General features: G+C 40.1%; 1 protein-coding gene across 1 annotated transcript in view; it reads right to left on the minus strand.

Annotated features, from left to right (window-relative positions):
* The window catches only part of LOC138039074 (probable E3 ubiquitin-protein ligase HERC1), a 47,635-nt gene that overhangs the window by 13,147 nt on the left and 15,213 nt on the right, over positions 1–19,275 (minus strand). The window contains exons 15-28 of the mRNA XM_068885242.1: positions 17,148–17,208; positions 14,547–14,747; positions 12,418–12,542; positions 11,285–11,359; positions 10,906–11,030; positions 9,060–9,459; positions 7,359–7,457; positions 6,336–6,509; positions 5,683–5,973; positions 4,573–4,903; positions 3,882–4,063; positions 3,506–3,661; positions 1,956–2,181; positions 842–1,317 (exon numbers count right to left, since the gene is read on the minus strand). Coding sequence (XP_068741343.1) covers positions 842–1,317; positions 1,956–2,181; positions 3,506–3,661; positions 3,882–4,063; positions 4,573–4,903; positions 5,683–5,973; positions 6,336–6,509; positions 7,359–7,457; positions 9,060–9,459; positions 10,906–11,030; positions 11,285–11,359; positions 12,418–12,542; positions 14,547–14,747; positions 17,148–17,208 — 2,922 coding nt within the window. The remainder of the gene's footprint in view (positions 1–841; positions 1,318–1,955; positions 2,182–3,505; positions 3,662–3,881; positions 4,064–4,572; positions 4,904–5,682; positions 5,974–6,335; positions 6,510–7,358; positions 7,458–9,059; positions 9,460–10,905; positions 11,031–11,284; positions 11,360–12,417; positions 12,543–14,546; positions 14,748–17,147; positions 17,209–19,275) is intronic.

Raw genomic sequence — 19,275 nt, forward strand, 5'->3', positions numbered from 1 at the left:
GGCAGATGTAGTGAAAACTATTACTAGCGGTATATGGGAATACCCACGTCTGGTGGATGATGATGATGATAACAAGGCATCCCGGCTGCAAGTGAGATTGACCTAATCGGTATAGAGTTTTTTCAAAAAAAATTATTTTTTTAATATTTTAAAATTGCTATTAAACAAAGAATTACTAACTTCTTACTAACCGAGCGCGAGGGCCGTACTGGGGAATATTGCCCCGAGGTCGTGGCAGTTCGGACCGAGCGCAGCGAGGTCCGTACAAAAACGACCGAGGGCCAATATTCCCCAGTACGGCTCGAGCTAGCTCGGTTAGTAAGTAGTTTATTATATGGCTTTTTAATTACCTTTTGCTTTGTTTTTGCAAGCCCGTAATCGGCCCGTGGGCATTACGAGAGAATAATGCCCTACAATTCAGTCACAATTAGCCAATCAGAGCGCGCGTTATATCGGCTACAAACACAAGCCATATAATAAATAAGAGTAAACGATACAACAAGAATTACCTTATATGTTTACATGTTGAGTTTTTAACACACGAGCACCCAACAACCGTAACCCTAACAACTCAAAGGATATATAGCGGTGTAGAGTTCTTAAAGACTAAGATTTTGTGTAGAAGTAAGACTTAAGGTTATTTGTTTTAATAAGCACGCGCCCTTGGAAAAACTTTCCCCTCCAAACGTAAACTGTGGACGTAGTAGTACTCGACGTTTAATGCAAAGGTAGCTATTTTGTCGATGAAGTGGGAAGCATGTTAAAAGTTTGCATGTCAAAGAAACCAGAAATGCGAAAAGACCTTAATTACTGTTAAGTACTGTTAACATAACTACAGTACCTCACTAAGCTTGAAGTTCATCAGGCGCCAAGACGAGGAAATTAAATCTGAGAAATGGTACAGCACCCGCAATCGTGCCCTAACTCCCCGCGTGTCCAGTTCCTTGATCGCTGGGAATTGTGGGGGAATTGCTGTAGGGTGGCCCAGCTGCAGGGGCAAGGGCGTCCCAGGTGTTCTCATAGGGGGGACTGGTGCTGTCCATGCGGCACTATGATTCCTACCAGCTGAAATCTGCGTGATGTTTTTTCCTCGCAAATTCGGGAGAATAACTGGTTGACGCTGAGTGGTATTGTTTCCCAGTCCAAGCTGACCTTCAGCATTGTTACCCCAGCCCCAAACGTCCCCAGAACTTGTCAACACAAGCACATGTTCAGCACCAACCGCAATATCCTCGATGAAATGTGAGGCGAGAGCGGGCACCTGAAGGGGTTTGTTTTGACTTCGGAGTCGACCTTCGGGCTGTCCTGTTAGACGCTCTGAAAGTTACAAAACCATGCACATTTAACACAAAAGCAACTTACGGTTCTTCTTCAAATGCAAAAATAAAAACGAAATCCTTGGTCTTTTGATTACGGTTTAGAGTAAAAATTTGTTCACAAAAAAGGTTTTATTTTTTCCCAAGAGGGCTCGCTATCGAATCCTGCAATCTGATTGGTTCTTCGCACAGTCCGGATTTCCTATTTTTACCCCACGGGCACGGTAACGCTCTGAGAGTTTTTGTCATTGACCTTAAATGTCCAATTTTTTTTGATACCGAATCTGTTTACATACAAAAGTTAGTTTTTATTAGACACGAGGAAACAATTAAAAAAAAAAAAAATTTGAAACGTTTAGTTTGTAAGTCGCTTACTGCATTCGCTATCCAGCACGATGCGAGTAACTATTACAAAAGTGATTTCTCGGAGGAAGAGAGTGGAGAAGGAAGGATGGAAAAAATAGTTATTTACAAGCCAAGGGTCAGTCCGTGTAGCGAAACACTTGCATGGGTCCTAAAAAAGCATTTGCAAGACCTCGGTCAGAGTTCTGCACTATACAGACCTCCCAGCCAGAAAACAACGTATATATGTCTTTCATTGAACGAATAAAAGAATAGCTACTGTTGTTGTTACTTTACCTTGTCCGAAAGTGTAAAGTCTCCCGTCTTTTGTTACAACCACGGAGAATTGAGTACCACAACAAACTTTCTTGACACCAACACCTGTAAAAGTGTCGATGGGTCTTGGTGAAGGTTTGGCTGTAGTGCTGTCTAATCCAAGTTTCCCATAATCACCGTCACCGAAGGCCCATACTGTGTTACCATCTGCAGACAGAGCTAGGGTATGGTTTAAACCACAAGACACCTAGAATGGAATTTTGCAAGAGAAAATTATTATAGTCCCTTAATTCTTACTTACCCTTAAGCACTTTATCAGACATTGCCCCGAATAAAAATTAAACTTGATGTAAAATGATTGTAATGACTGTAAAGCGAAAGAAACTAAGAATCTACAGACAGGATGCTAGAACTGTTAAAACGCGTTACGTCCCAGTCTGCGATTGATGCTTTTGGACGGTGGAGTACCGCCCATGATTAGTTGAGTGAGTTCGACCCAGACCATACGGTTGATGAACTCACCGTTTCTTTGCATCACGATTGACCAAAGCTATTGATCGCTATTAAATCGCTTATTAAAGAGTGGCGGAAAGCATTACACTCGCAGAACATCCCCCGCTGGAAGTCTTAACGATATATAGTTCTACAGGAAATTGCTGATAGGAAAAGATCGTTCCATAAAAACAAAGCAGAACACGTAATGAACTTTAAAGATGACTGCCGTAATGGAGTGCTGTAAACAAGATGTCTAGAAGGTCGGGGAGAACTCAGGCTACCCGCTTTGACAACTGATGCTCAAGAGTTGGAAATAGTTTCGTCACAGAGTGCCTTGGCTAATTGTTAAGAATTTCACAATGAATTGAACACAACACCTCAGTGGTGGCCAGGACATCAAAGCGCTAACATATACTCCGCGTTTTGCGCCGCAGGGGTGTTCAAACCACTGACCTCTTTTCCATTTACGTTGCCCGGCCTTATGCGCTCCATTTTAGAATTCTTCTGCGTAGAAAGACATTACGCCCCGACCAATGAGCTATCAGAGCAACTAGAGAAATTTTAAGAACGAGCCTTGCGTATGATCTATCCCGGTCAATCATATATCGAGGCTTTACGGTTGGCTGGCTGCCTAAGATTGAATACCCGGTGTGATGACCTCTGTGGGAAAACTCTGGAAAAACGTCATGACGGTAGCCCTCTTTCACAACATCTGACAAAGACCAGGGTGTAGGCAACAATACTTTGTCAGAAATTCAAGAAACAGGAGCTAGTACAAACGTAGAACAGAAAAGAAAAGAAGTTTTTCTCCAGCGCCACTGTCACGTCTAAAATTATGTTATACCCTTAACGTTTATACTTTGATGATACTAGGTATTGTTAGCATTAGTTTACTTTCTTGCAAATTTTGCATTTATAACTTCTGTACCCCGGTGCCTAGAGTACTGTTCTATTCCCAATTTGTGAACCTTTCTTATTTTTGAATTCGTCTTGAATTGCAAACACACTGTAATTATTCTTGTTGATGCGACAATGTGTAATTTTAAATAAACTACGCTACACTTTCTTCCAACTACCTGAGCAACTTGTTTGTTGTCTAACGTAATGACCCTTTCTGGCAGCTTTTTGTTAGTAGTATTCCCGTGTCCCAAGCGACCATAATCTCCATTCCCAAAAGTAAAGAGTTTACCATCTGAAGTGACGACGGCTGAGTGTTTGAAGCCGCAAGCCAACTGCAATAAGATGAACAAGACATTTCCCATTTAAAATGATATATAAATAAAAAGTGTGAAAAAAGGCAAAACATTGATACTAGTATATATGTAATTCCGGGCAAAAAGACTTTGAAAATTGGTGTACCGTAATTTGGTGCGTAAACAAAATTGAATCAAACTTGCAAGACAACAATTCATTCATTTATTCAATGAAAACACCGTGCACTTATTTACTTACAAACGAAACATCCTCTCCTCTGAGTGCTTCAATTTGCCTGGGTCTCCTCTGTCTATCACTGTTACCATGTCCAAGCTTGCCATAATCGCCATCTCCCCAGCTAAACACTTCACCACTCTCAGTAAGAGCCAGGGAGTGACCGTCGGAACCACATGAAGTTGCCAACTGGATAACGACATAGCCTGTAAATACAAGCAAAACACTATGATGTTCCTCAGGTTCATTTTTCGCAGTCGTCATTCGTCCTTAAAATCTTAAAATCCGTTCCTTCCAAAACAACTTTGGGAATACCGTCATAAGCATTTCACTACAGACGTTTGCAATACTGGAAATGCGAATCTTAGTATAGATAAGTCGGCTTGGAAGCAGTAATAGACAAAAAATGCAACTTCAGAAGACGTTTTTGTGCTAACTTTAACTAATTTGCAATGGACAACTAAGCAGCTGGAAATTAATCTTCCTATCTTTAACTTTCGAGACTGTGCCACGGAATCAGTGCGGGAAAATATAAACAGATTCTGCTACTGTCAAAAGAGCACATATGGAATAATCATTCACAATTGGCACATGGTGCCTGAAACATAACCAACAGTGAAATTACAAATGGAACCTGACAAAGGCAGTCCTTCAATGATCCAGGGAAACGGGATGGACAAAGTTCAAAGGCACCCCTGAATTGAATTATACCAACCTTGCAGGGTGGAGAGAACATTAAGAGAGAACAAGTCATCAGAATTGCCCATTCCAAGTCTCCCATAGCTTCCTTCACCACAAGCCTGCACTGTTCCATTGGTTAATAACACAAAAGTGCAATTCTGACCACAGACTACTTGCTGAGCGCGTCCAAATGACTTCACAAGGGTTGGCACGTTAACCCCCTTTCCAGCCTCAGCGAGCTGTCCATGCCTCCCTCCCCCCCAAAGAAACGCCTCATACTGATCTCCACCACTCCAATCTTCAGGATGCTGCTGAGCCCATTGCATAACTTCCTTGTCCATGCACAGGGTCCAGCTTGTGTTATCCTAATGAGATAATGGCACATCACAATCTATTGACAATATATTGCCGCTGAATCATATAAAGGTAAAAAAAGTTACAGTGATCATATTTGATATAGAGTCGTAAGGTGGATCAGAAGCGGTACTGTTCTTGTTGGGAGCATTATTGGTCGTGAATCACTCTAAACAAATTTGAAGGAGCGTGCACTCAAGAATTAAGGAGCGAGAATTCAAGAAATTAAGGTGAATTATTGCGCACCGCGCACCGGTGGCTCAGTTGGTTGAGCACCGGGCTGCCATGCGGGAGGTCGTGAGTTCGACTTCGGCCGGACCAACACTCAGGGTCTTTAAATAACTGAGGAGAAAGTGCTGCCTTTGTAATTACATCCGCAAATGGTTAGACTTTCAAGTCTTCTCGGAAAAGGACGATAAGCTGGAGGTCCCGTCTCACAAATAACTTCCATGTTCATTAGTTCCCTGTGGGACGTTAAAGAACCCACACACTATTCGAGAAGAGTAGGGGATGAAGTTCCCGGTGTTGTGGCTGTCCTCTGTGTGTATATGGGTGGGTGGGTATAGCAGGTCCACATCAGCTAAACAGCTGCCAAAATTTCAACCTGCTTAAACAAATAAGTAAATAACAAACAAACAAACAAACAAACAAACAAGATGTCTTGTAAAATAAATCGGCTTTTCAAAAATACTAATCAAATGAGGTGTGTGGGTAGGGTTAGGGTTAGTCATTAAAGGCGGTCAAGTGCAATTTCGTGTGGATGAGAAGCTCGTGTTCACTGCAAACCTACCATGGGTTGATAAGCTATTTCATTGTCAACCGCTTCTTCCTCTGGCAAAGAAAATTCCTCAGGAAATGGCTTCCTATAGGTGAGAGCATCAGCGGCCCTCACTGCAGTGGCAAAACCATGAAGCCAGCTCCATTCTGGAACAACTGAATTGTCATCATTTAAAGACAACGAAGAATCTTGTTTCTCACGGCGATCACCAAGCACTTTATCGACGTCCAAGCCTATTCCTAACGAACAAAGGGACTGAAGAAATGGGCTATGAACAAGCTGGTTGCCTTGATTGATTTGACTCTGAAAAGAAAAGGAAGTTGTGCTGCACCTAAGCAAAGACTAGATGTACCTCACAACTCGGTGTCGTTTAAGTGATAACCAACGAGGAAACAAAGTTGGTGCGTGATAACGCCAACCTTTGAGCGTGAAGGAGACTAAAGAAAATGTTCGTGTTAACAATAGATGTCAGCAAAAAAAAAAAAAAAAAAAACGAGTGACAAGAATTTTCTTTCCAATCTGTGGATGCTTTTTCAATCTCTGAAAATAGGATGCCTGCTTTGGTCAATGAAATGTTCGCTATGCAAAATAAAAATGTGCCAAAAATTACCATGTGGAACAACACGAGTGTGTAGGTTGTACCTGTTGGAAAGACCAGTAAATACCTTTTCATATGAATACTGAACTTGAAGCAATGTTGGTAATCTTTCAAGGAGCATGCGGAAATAACGAGCTTCGTTCAAACCACTAATACCAAGCCGTTTCAACTTTTCTCGAGCCCAGACGACCAACCGATTCTTCTCATAGCACTTGTCATTAAACTGCAGCAAAACAACATCCTGTCGACAAGAAATAGAAGCATATAAAGTCTCTTTGTCTCACCGAAATAAGAAGAAGAACCGAAGTACCATTCTCATTACGTCCAAGCCGTGTAACTTAACAGGGCTGTTGCTTTTGACATTTTGGAATTTATATGTTGCGTTTTTATGCCAACTAGGCTGAGTAAAAGAACATAGAAAGCAAAATTACACAGTGGTTAGATTTCTATTGTTCTCTACATCTACCCGACGATAACGTCAGTCTCGTCTCGTATTGAGACAGACCCCACATTATGTTACTTTGGATATTCCCCCAGTATTTTGTGATACGCCACTTCGATGTTTTCTTCCGCACTCTTGGGCCAATGTCCTAAACTTTTATCGAAGAGTTCGTAAGAAATCAGCCAGTTTCCAATCTACGCTAGCGAATCTTCTCACCCTCGATTTATCGACCATCTTCGAATGTGGTTTCCTTGTTGTTTGCACAACTGAACAAATGAGTCAAATGAGTACCCGCTTCCATTTACAGTTATCTACTTTTCTGAATGAAAATTTTTGGAAGGGACTACTGAGTCGGCATTTGGCCCGTTGCATGGGTTTGCAAGAAGAGGCCCTGCTTATGGAACAAAGCTCGAAGGAAGGTGATGGTAGTCCATGCCGGAGTAAGCATTTGACAACAGCTTCAAATGAATTACGGGGTTTCCTTGAAAGGATTTCTAAGGAAGTAAGTGTCATTAAGATTTAGCAGTTAAATGCAAAAGCATACTTCTCATTTGCACTGTACTCGGAGCACTACTTAACAAATCTGAGATGCCTAACAGGACTGAAAAAGTTAACAATGATTTGAGGTTCTAGAAAATAAAACCATACATTGTTTGCTTTGAAACCAGCTGCAACGCCTTGTTCTCCAGCCCAGACAAGCGACAACAGAGGATCATACTGCTGATAAGTCTGTGCCACCACTCCATCCTGTAAAGAAGAAAGGACTTTTGAGGTTTGAGCAGAACTGTTTTGCGGTGATTTAAAGTATTTCAATTCTTGAAAAAAGGTAGAGCTTTGTTGCTGTAGCAGCTTGGCAAAATCAAAAGCAATTTTCAAGTTCAGGATGATAATTCCGCTCTCTTCTTGCAAGACTGCTTAAGAGAACAAGCAAGGTTTTAGGACAGACAATGACGAACATGTTATCTCCCCGCCAAGTCCACAATGATAAATAGACGCTATGAAATCAACGACTATTTTTTTAGTATCACAACAGATAAAAAGACCGGCTTCAAGTAAGTGAATTCTGATCTTAAATACCTGGCACTCCTTAAATACAGATTAATGAATAATCTTCGGGCGAAATATCCACTGCATTTTGCACTGATTCTCAGAATCAACTTTCTTATGTCAACCAATAAGAAGGCTGATAGCGACCGCCAGGCATAATACTCATAATTACTTTTTTTAGGGAAGTAGGTTGGTCCAGTGGGGAGGATAAACATTCAACAATCAATCAACAATTTAGCTCTACATTTCATAACTTTTCAAATTAGCGTTTTCTTCAGTTTTTTAAGTTGCAAATCCGAGCAGTAGTATTTTATTCTCGTTTTACTCGCATATGTGGTCAAGGATGAGTGCAAACATGCGTCCTAAATAAATAACCAGTATTTGATTTGATGTGCTTTATTCAATTTAAACATTTCTATATGGCAGAGCGGTTAAGCTAGGCCTTATAAGATTCAGCAATAATTAAACGCTTTTTACTGTTAACTTCATGATGATGAGTTTATTATTATTATTATTATTATTATGAACATCATCATCATCCATACTGAGGAAATAACCAATAGAAACGTGTTGGTTACGTAATTCATGCATAGTCTATGAGCGCAAAACAAAAGATTGTGCACGGTCGTGGACTTTCCAACCTAAATCTTGGCATCTTTTTTTGCTCCTTTGATGTTTGCCGAGCTTCCAAACCAGTCCACTCTATTAACTAAATTGATGTTACACGATATACAGCAAAATTCCGAAAATAAGCCCCGCTGCTTATATTTTTCAAAGGCCCTTTTCGAGGGGCTTATGTTTGGAGGGGCTTATATTCGGAGGGACTTATCTACGGAGGGAAATTTGCGTTTCCAAATCGATTGGGCTAGCCTTATGGTTGGAAGTAAATTTACCGTTTTTGCTTTGATTTTCTTTGAATTTGAGGGCAATTTTCCAAGTACAAGCTCCCGGGGGGCTTTTATTTGGACGGGCGATTTAACGGGGTTTTTTTTGCGTTACCGCTTTGGGGGGCTTATATTTGGAGAGGCTTATACATTGAGGGGCTTATTTTCGGAATTTTGCGACACCAATAAAATTATGCCTATATAATTATAAAATACTAATTGACAAACGACGTTCTCTACAGCGAAACACCTGTAAAAGCTACAAAAGAAGTTTAAATTTTAATAACACATATCCTGTTTTTACTACAAATTAAGTGGATGTTTGTCTTCCGAAATGGAAAGTAACTGAGTTCTAACTTAACATCAACCTGAAACAACAAATGGTCATCCAAAAATTCAATGGTCATAAATCAATCACCTGCATTGACCAGATGTTGACAACTCCATCACTGCATCCACTGGCTAGAAATTTGCCGTTTGTATTAAAGGACAGAGCCGAAACCACACCACTGTGACCATGGGCTTCAAAGATAAGGGACAGTGTCCCGCTTTCATTTTGGTACTTTCCTTGGCTTGCTTTCAGGATATCATCAAAGCTATACACGGTGCATGGCTTATTTTCAGAGTTATCCTCAGCTTCCATTCTTGATAACTCCATTAAATTAGCTGATTCAAGAGCAGCTATTCTACAATCCATGGAGGAGCTGGAATTGCACTGTTTTTGTGAGATCACGAATGCCTTGACTATCTCGCAAAGATGCTTGTTATCTGTTTCTAGGGGTACTTTCCATACACATATCAAACCAGTAGTATCTCCTCTGCCAAGTAAACACAAACTAAATAAAAATGTTTTTCTTTGAAGGTCATACCTAAGAAAAATACATGTTTGTACTCATTCCAAGATCATCGTTACGGAGTAAGAAGTTAAATACACCGTACATGTGATTCTGTCAAAACGTAGTGAGATTCCAGTAAATTAATCAAGTAAAACCCACTTTCAAGACTGTGGTAGAGTAAAGACATATAGATCAACGCAAAAAACCGGCATATTAACCCTGAACTCTTTTACCGTCCTTTTGGCATGAAACTTCGCAAATTGTTTTTCTTTTCGGTATTATAAATCTGTTGAAAGACAAGCTTCCTAAAAGGGGGCCCCTGGCATGTGCTTCGTTTCAGGGCATGAAGCATTGCAATGGTTTGTGGTTTGTGCTATAGACAAGACGACCGGCTTTTCAAAAACTGTTTTTGAAGTAATATTTCAATAACGAGTGCGAGTGCTTAATTGGATTTCCAAACACAAAAAAAATTAAATGCTTCGTGCGTTTGGAAATCCAATGAAGCACGACGCGCAAGGTTTTAAAATTACTTCTCGAACGCATTAATAATTCATAAGCCAAAAACAAAAGAAATCACTACCGTGAAGGAAGTTTGGATATGTGATCTTAATTAGCATAAAATTTCGCCAACTTTGATCCGAAATATCTCTTAAAATGCTGATTCCTTTGAGAAGCAATATCAAACACTCGAAATCGGTTTAAAAACTCGCTTCTCTGTGTTTGGATATCCGATGAAGGAGGAGGAGGAGGCAGTGTGGCGCAGTGGTTAGGGAGCTTGCCTTGAGATCCGGAGAACCCGGGTTCAAGACTTGCTCTGACCACTCGTTGAATTTGATCCTGGTAGTCCCTGGTTCAACTTTCCAGCTGCACTTGTAAATAGCCAACTGGTTTGCCTCCGGCCAGTTGTGTTCTGTTGTTTCGTTTACTTATTGACCCTGAAAAGCCCCTATGTATTGTATTGTATGAAACATTCCTTCTCGTGTTTGATATATTACTTCTCAAACAAAATAAATCATAATTTCAATCTTTTTTTTTTTTTGCAGAGAGCAGATTTCCATACCCTCTAAAAAGCTGAGAGGAGGAAGAAGATTGTGTGGCCAGTCCTGTTCCGAATTCTACCCATTATAAAAACAAATGGGCAGCTCGTATTTTCGAACTGAAGATTAGAATTATAATAAAGAGCCATTTTGTGTTTTGTTTTTGAAATTAATTAATTTCAAACCACACGTGCTTTAAATTCATTTAGTGAATCAACGTTTTGTGTACTCGTCCGCGTGACCAGAATGGGGCGATGCAATTGGCTTATTAAGTTATGAATTATTAATGACTTTGAGAAACGAGTATCAACCGTTTGACGAATGGCTTTTTTGGCCTTAAACGTTTTGGAGAGCAGTAACACACAAACATAGTGTCTAACATTGCACTTACATAGCCAAAAGTGACGATGCGTCTTGTGTGTTGGAATTGCTGAACCATTTAAAACAAGATATACATGAACTCTTGGGGTGGACAGAATGTCTAAGTAGAATACTGTCGTCTACTTCATACCATATCTGCAAACAAAAACCACATGCAACGCTTAAATAATTAGCGTAGACGTTTTTATTTGACGGTTGCCCGGCATTCGAGGCTTCTTCTACTTCGAATGGAAATAAAGCCACTAAATGGCATATTGATTTTGATAACGACGATGCACTCATATCAATTAATAGGATCGTAGACCAATACAGTTCAAACCAATTACATTAATTTCACACTTAATTATGAAGTTTCAACAAATTTTAACTGTTCTTGGAATGAATTTTACCTTGACACATTCGCTTTCCGCACAAGAAGCAAATGCTTCTCCTTTGGGATCAAACTGCAGACCAATTATCAAACCCTGTACAAATCAACAGGCAAGACAATTAGGACATTTGGTACGTCATCATACCCACCCTACCGCATTACACAAAAGCTGAGATCTCATTCCCACATTGAAACTTTATTGACTATAGGATTCTTCCATGCTGGTCAAAATTGCACGCAACTCATTCCCCATTTGTGCATGCATGTTCTTGGTTTGCGGAATCCGCAGAAACGAAATGAAACTTCGCTTGACGTTTCGCTCAACAGCATTAAAAAAATGGAACGTTTTGTTGAAGAAAATGTTGAAGCCATTTGGCAGGGCCTTTACCGCGCACTGGTGGCTCAGTTGGTTGAGCATCGGGCTGTCACGCGGGAGGTCGTGAGTTCGATTCCGGCAGGATCAACAAAGTGCTGCCTTTGTAATTACATCCGCAAATGGTTAAGACTTTCCAGGCTTCTCGGATAAGGACTATAGACCTCTTTCATAATGGCAGCAATATAAAATATTACTTTGTTTCAATGCTATTAAGTTTTTCTAGCCTCGCTACGACAACCAAATTTCAAGATTTTTTTTGTTTCAAATTAGGGCAGTAGGTCTAATTAACATAAAAGAATGTAAAAGTGGTCTATAAACCGTAGGCCCCGTCTCACAACCTTTCAATGTTCCCAAATGAACCCAGTGGGACGTAAAAGAACCCACACACTATTCGTAAGAGTAGGGCACGAAGCTCCCGGTGTTGTGGTCAGGCCTCATTTCATTCATTTATGTGCTGGGTGAGATCGCTAATGAGCTAATAGCGGCTGCCAGTGGCGCCTACATATGCTGCTGTCCGATCTCACCCATAGATCACTTGCTTGTAAAGCGCATTTGAATATGCCAATAGAAAATGTGCAAGTATTGTCGGTTATTCTTGGAATGTTTTTGCAAACGCAAACTGCTCAAGTTGCCTCATAACCGCGATGACTCACTTTCACTGAGACCTACACACTCCGCAGTTTAAATGTATGAAAACAAATTGGGATTAAAATCCGCAACGTTGTCACGTCACCTTTGGTGTTGTTTAGGGCATTGTCCAACACTACTGAACTCACCTTGTGCGCTTCCACGATCTTAATTTTTTCTTCCTGGTGTTTCCTTGCTAAACATATAACGCCGTCCATAAAGCCAGCCACGAAACTATTGCTGTCGTCATACCAGGCCACTTTACATACTGGAACTAATGAAAATAGGCTAGTACTTTAGTAGTTTTAGTATATATCATCACAAAGGTATTTATAGTTACAGTTATTATTACTATTATTGTTGTTTGTTTGTATTTGCTTTTCTGGTTGTAAATAAGTCGGATGTTTAGAAGTGACGAAATACTCTAAAATCACATGGCATAGAGCAGTACGTGTTCCTAACAGAGCCGTACGGCTTTTCCGGTCCTTCTCGCGAAAATGCGTACACCCCTCATATTGGGATTTTGCCAATAGTTTTACGATAAAAGCGCACGCAGGGCCGTACGGTCCATATGATAAAACTGCTTCTGCTTGGTCCTCCAAGCCTGCATTTCTTAACCATTTCCAATTTTTTTTTTTTTTTGCGCGTGTTGTTGGGGCATTTCTCTTAAAACTGACCACACAGATGTTAGTTTTTTCGCTTTTGTGGTAGTGCACTGTAAGTGCACTACACACTTTGCCGCCGGGTTGTAAGTGTGTAAGAGTGTGAGAGCGTAAGAGTGTATGTCCGTGGTGACAATACGCCCGCAGCGCAGCATAACTCACGAACATAAACAGGTGTATTGGAAGCTCGCTTGAGTTTAAACAAAATGAGCTCCAAAATGTGCAAGAATTTGTGACGCTGATGAATATTTCAGCAGCAGCTGCTTTTTCCAAAACGATGGAATTACCTGGTGATAAATAACCTCGTTTAGGAGAGTAAAATTTTAACTTTGCAGAAACAATGGTCAACGTCGAGAGTTGGGCGATTGTGATATTTGAGTTGAATTTGCACATTTCTTGTCAATCTTTAAACACTTGAAACACTTTCGATTTACTTGTGCAGCCAAAAGTACAATAGAAAAATTGAATGCGTAGCAAAAATCTTGCTGATGGCAAAATATTTTATTCTCGATCGACACTTCCTGAACACTTTCTTCTGCTCTTCCTAAAAACTGTCTATCAATATTTATTTATTTACTTTTGCATCAATATTTGTTTTGCATAAGGCAGGCTAACAAAATATGTACCTTGCTTAGTTTGCATTTTTGAGCGTTAAAAATTCAAGTTAGTAGCACGAGTCATTTACAAGAGCCCAGAATTAATTAATTAAAAGTGAGGATGAATCACCTTGTGATAAGTTCCGCCCGTTCGGGCTATTCGTTCAGAAATTTGGTCGCCCGTGCTCGTAAGTAAGGCTCCCCAGGCGACCGGGCGACAGCCGCCTTGAAAATAGAATTTTCGGTCTATGTTTCTGACGACAAGTCGTGGATTTTGAGGTCACCCATCCAAATACTACTCCCGCCGGACGGGGCTTAACTTCAGTGAACTATTGTCTTAGAAAGCTGTCAGACGCTCAGAGTGCACGCTGCAACTTGTGGTGAAAAGTGAGGTGTCAGGGAAGTTGAAGATGATGAAGATGTCAGCCTTCAAGGCCATGTTTCTTGATTCCCTTTAATTTTCTTCAATCCTTCTGGGATTTAGTATTTTACGAGTAACCAGATGTCTTCTCAGGGGGCTATTTACCTAAGACATCTTCCATGCCCCATAATGATATACGGTCCCAATACAACATCGTGTACTATTTGAGCTACATATTACGCAAAGATAACTTGAATCTCCTGGAAGACAAAACGCAGCTTTAAATATTAATATTGTTGGGCGTTTGCACAGCACAGCAGTTTTCGTATTTTACCGCGAGAAGATTAGAGTTCCGAATCAATGTCATGCGTTTCTTCCGGATGCGAAGCATAAAACAATGTTTGGGTCTTTATGAGACGCTCAATTGCAGATAAATACAGTGTTAAACACCCACATTCGCCCAAAAGTCGTTGCGCACCGTGACTGAATTTCGTGTGACACAAAATTACCCAAATAGCTGACATGATGTTACGCGTGTTTCCCATGTAATTCGCCTGAGTACCATTCAGCCAATCAGATCACGCATTTGGACAAGTCGTCATTTGAAAACAAATGACCGTAATAACTTTTGGGCGACTGTGGGCCTTTAAACAAATTACCTCCGAGTCTTGCACACTTTTCGAGTTCAAGTCTTGTAAATGAATTACGGTCGAGCATCTCAACTACTGCCAATGAGCCATCAATTCTCCCAACAAGCAGTGAATCCACAATTCCAACTTGAGTATCCAAAAAACCACGTGATACGGGCCAAGTCAGACACGTGACATGATGTGGCTGAATATCTAAATTACAGCGTCCATCTGAAACATGTTGCAAAATTACAAATTTGTTACAAACATTAAAATCACTCAGGCAAAATCTATCAAAAAGAAGGCCTCGGTTTTATATATAAGAATAAAATGCGGGCGTTAATGTTACAGAAATTTCGGGAGTTTAATTCGGAGATCTTTAATCTTTAATTATTTTAACACGGTTAAAAATCCATCAGGATTTAGTACAATGTACAACTACATAACAATATTCAATAATAAAAAATTTGCGTCCAAAAAATCTTACTTATAATTACATTAAACTACACCTGTTTTCCATGAATGCCGTGTTTCTAATTTAACTAAAATGATCATTTAACAATTTCTTGAAATTATTTAGGGATTTCACTTGCCTAAGACTACAGGGTAGATTGTTCCAGAGAGTTGCACCTCTATAACTAAAGCTCTTTTTAGGTAGTTAGTTCTTGGTAAGGGGACATTTAGGGTGCGTTTGATTGGCCGTATTCCGGAATAGGAATACATGGAATATAAGTTAGAAATCCTTCGTTTTTACGGAGATTCATATTAAAATTGTCAAATATCTGCTAAAATGTTATTTTAAACAAATTTTTGTTATCCTAGCTGCTTCAAAACGCGTCAAACATACCGTTTTAATCATCACTCCACGTATTCTTATTCCGGAATAGGGTCAATCGAACGCGCCCTTCATTTGTTTGCAGAGTCCCTTAAGACATAGCCTGGCGTACTGCGCTCAGTAAACATAGACGATAAGTAGTCAGGAACCAGATCAATAAGAGCTTTGAACACCATTAAACCTAGTTGAATTTGACGCTGGGCAATCAGGTCTTTCCAACCAATTTGTTGTAACAAATACCCAGCGTCAGCATCATAGGAGGAGGAGGAGGTCAGCCCAGCTGTCAGTCGCGTCTAAGAGAGCAGTGACAGTCGAATGCAAGAAGCGAAAACCTGATTGTTGGTTTGTGATAATCTCTTCATTAGCCAAAAAACCATATAATTGATTATATATTATTCTCCAGAACACCTTAGCTATTACTGAGATAACAGAGATTGGCCGATAATTATTCACATCAGTTCGCTCACCTTGTTTAAACAATGGAGTCACTCTAGCGCATCTCCAGTCATCAGGAAAAGAACCCGAACTTAAAGACTTGTTGAAGATATTACATAAAGGGATCGAGATAAGATCCGCACATTCCCGAATTAGTTTGGCAGAAATATTATCGAGACCTGTTGCTTTGGATTTAGATAATTTATTTAGAAGAGAAAAAACATTGCTACTACTAATTTGACTGAAAACGAACTTGTTGTTGCTCCTAACAATGTAATAGGCATAACTTGAACGGTCAGTAACAAGAGGTACCTCATTAGCAAGTTTGGTTCCAATTGTTGAAGGGTGATCATTTAATTGCAGTATCCCCAAGAGCATTTGAAAACAATAGTTTATGCAAAATTTGGGGGGCAAACAAAGTGTATTATGGGGAATTCGAAACTAGAGAGTTAGACTGAAAAAATGCATTAGCATAATAGGATCTTATTACGTAGCCTTTTGTAAACAGCCCAGTCTTGAGGATCGTTAGACTTAACAGCTTTCCGTTTAGCCACATCGCGATCGAGCATACCCTTCCGCAGGTCTGATGTGATCCAAGGTATCTTGCGTGACCTTACACGTTTTGTTTTGATTGGAGCATGACTGTTCACAATACTCAAAAATTTAGCTTTCCAGTCAGCCCACATCACTGGTATAAGGCCGATCTTGTCGAGAAATTTCCCTGTGAAAGTTTTCTCGGTTAAAATTACAAAAACTTCTGTAAGTTTTAGTGGAATGCCCTTTGAAAGCAAATTCCGGAGATAGTTTACGATAAGCATAAATGAGGCTGTGATCACAAACGCCAACATGCAAAACTCCTGAACAGACTACCCTGTTAATACAGTTTGTAAATATTACATCAAAGCTCAACAATTCAAACATCACTGAAACGCTTGAAAACATAACATTCTTTAATCGCTTGACAAATTATGAGAAAGATGATTGCAAGAAGATTTTGTACTGTAAGGCAAATATGGCTCCTGAGCTACTCAAATGAGAGCCGCTTTATACGAGCATTCAAGAAATTAAGGTTCGGTCCAATCTCGACCCCAGAGGTCTTCTCTTGACTGAGGGAGAGGAGAGCTCTGGGGAACCCTGAACCAATTGTCTTCTCATTGGTTTTCGTGAAGAACAATCAAAATCGTCTCTAATTGGTGCATTCAAGTTAGCACGAGGAGTGAGAAGGCGCCGTAAGATTCAAATAGCCAATTTTGGCCATGAAAGCCCTACGGCGCATGTTCTCCTTCATAGAGTTTCCCAGAGCCTTGGGTCGATCCGAGGCTCTGGTGACGAGAATGGGTTCGGTCAAATTGACTACAAACCTGTGACTGTCCAAACATTTACAACGTTGTTAATTGCCCCAGCAAGAAGTCTACCATTTGCCTGAAGTCATCAAAGAAAGAAACAAAGAAAGAAGATGGTTGTAAAGTAAGCTGGCTGAAATATAAAACTCATTAATCACGATATGAATTGGCATAAGTCAGTGATTAGCAATAGGCCATTTCCAAGTTCATGTCTGCCTCCTCTTCAAAGTGAGTCTAAGTGCGAAGTTTTTGTTGTAAAAATTAGTTTTCATTCATATGTAAAGTAGAACTAATTACCATCACAAAAACTTTGCACTTAGACTCGCTTTGAAGAGGAGGCAGACATGAACTCGGAAATGGCCTATTGACTGGTTGACCGGCCATAAATGATTTACTTCATCAACTTGGCTGTCTTAAAAAGATTGGTGCTTCGTTAAATTTATTTCCCGTTCGAATCCGGGTATTGAGATCAGCATGCCTTTTCTCCAGCAAGGGTGCTATTAAGTGTTGAGTCGGGCTGTGAGTGATAAACCAATTTTATACCATTCCACAGAAAATACAGCCAATCACAGAACGCAGGAAGACGTACTAAATTCGTCAGAATCGCATAGCTGGGAGAATTCTCGCCATCTGATTGGCTACCGAGGCGAGGTATTCAGTATGGAATTGCGACTTGTAAGCGAGGTTGACTGATATTGCACCGTACGAACGAAAGCAAAATAAGAATAAAAAATATTATCTCCGTTTATAAAGCAAAAACCTCACCGAAGGTAGGAAACAGAAGATTTTCCTTTCTTTAATTTAAATTACATTTTATAAGAAGCCGCTTACGCCTACCAGCACGAGAAATCAGCACCAGTCAATCGCGAAAGAAAAAATGGGCACACAATGTGTGCAAAATTTATACTTGGGATAACGTGACCCAGTGGTAACAGAAATTAACCACAGCAGTAAGAATTTCGATACCTCCCTCCTCCTCCTCCCACCATCCCACCATAAAATTGCGATTTTCCCCATCGTTTTCACTGTCACGCAACAAAAAAATAAATAGGCCTTTTGCAACTAACGATCACATGGTACAAAATCCGCCATGCTGGAGGGCAAGCTCATTATTATTCCACCACTGGGACATTAAAACAAAGAGATCTGAACCAGTCAAGCTTGACTTGCCTTTGTTTTAATGTCCCAGTGGGGGAATAATAATGAGCTTGCCCTCCAGCATGGCGGATTTTGTACCATGTGATCGTTAGTTGCAAAAGGCCTATTGCAGGAAACCGTTCAATAAAAAGAGCTAAGACCTTGGAATGTTGTTGGAAACAAATATATTCCACCTGTCCAATTCATTTGCCGAAGCGTTTAATGCATTAAATTTGATAGACTTTTGTATGAAGACAACAGGCTGCCTCGACGAAAACATCTGGAGTTCACTTTGCGATCAAACCGCTTACTTTTCGCTCATGAGATAGAATACATGTGCATGAACACATCTCCTAATGTACTTGATAGGCTCAAACTGCTAAGATTCATATGGATAGACATTTTTACAACCAAACAGCTTTGTATCATGGTGTCACGCAGTGAGAATTCGAAAATTCAAAACGCTGTATTTGGGAAACGAAAGACGTCACCGAACTGGAAACTTGATAAAGATTTATTTCTAAGTCATCTTCCAACTCCTATAAATACAAATTCAGAAGACTTTGCGATTTTGATTTTAGAGATTTGAAGACGTCTCTGTGAAAACCATCTATGTATTTTGCGACATCTGTCTACACAACCAATTTACAAAGATAGAGATACCGCAGATTTTGCAACAATTTTACGTTTCCGTCAGTTTATAGTAGTAATAGAGGTTTTGCACGGCGGCCATGTTGCATGGCAGAAACAATACATTCTTTTTTCTATAGGAACAAATGTTCTTTCTAATGCAAAACATTTTCATTGTTCTTGCCATGCAAAACCTCTATAGGACGGAGTGGAGTCCAATTCTGTCTCTAATCATAGGAGTGATTAACAAAATCGGTCGACCGCGTAGCGGGAGTCCGATTTGCCTAATAGGAGTATGGTTACAGACCGAATTGGACAACGATTACAATGCAACTTGTCTTGCAACAATTTTGGCCGTTGCAGGGCATGTTACACCGTG

This window comes from Montipora capricornis, chromosome 2 (assembly GCF_036669925.1).
Source record: "Montipora capricornis isolate CH-2021 chromosome 2, ASM3666992v2, whole genome shotgun sequence".
NCBI lineage: Eukaryota > Metazoa > Cnidaria > Anthozoa > Scleractinia > Acroporidae > Montipora > Montipora capricornis.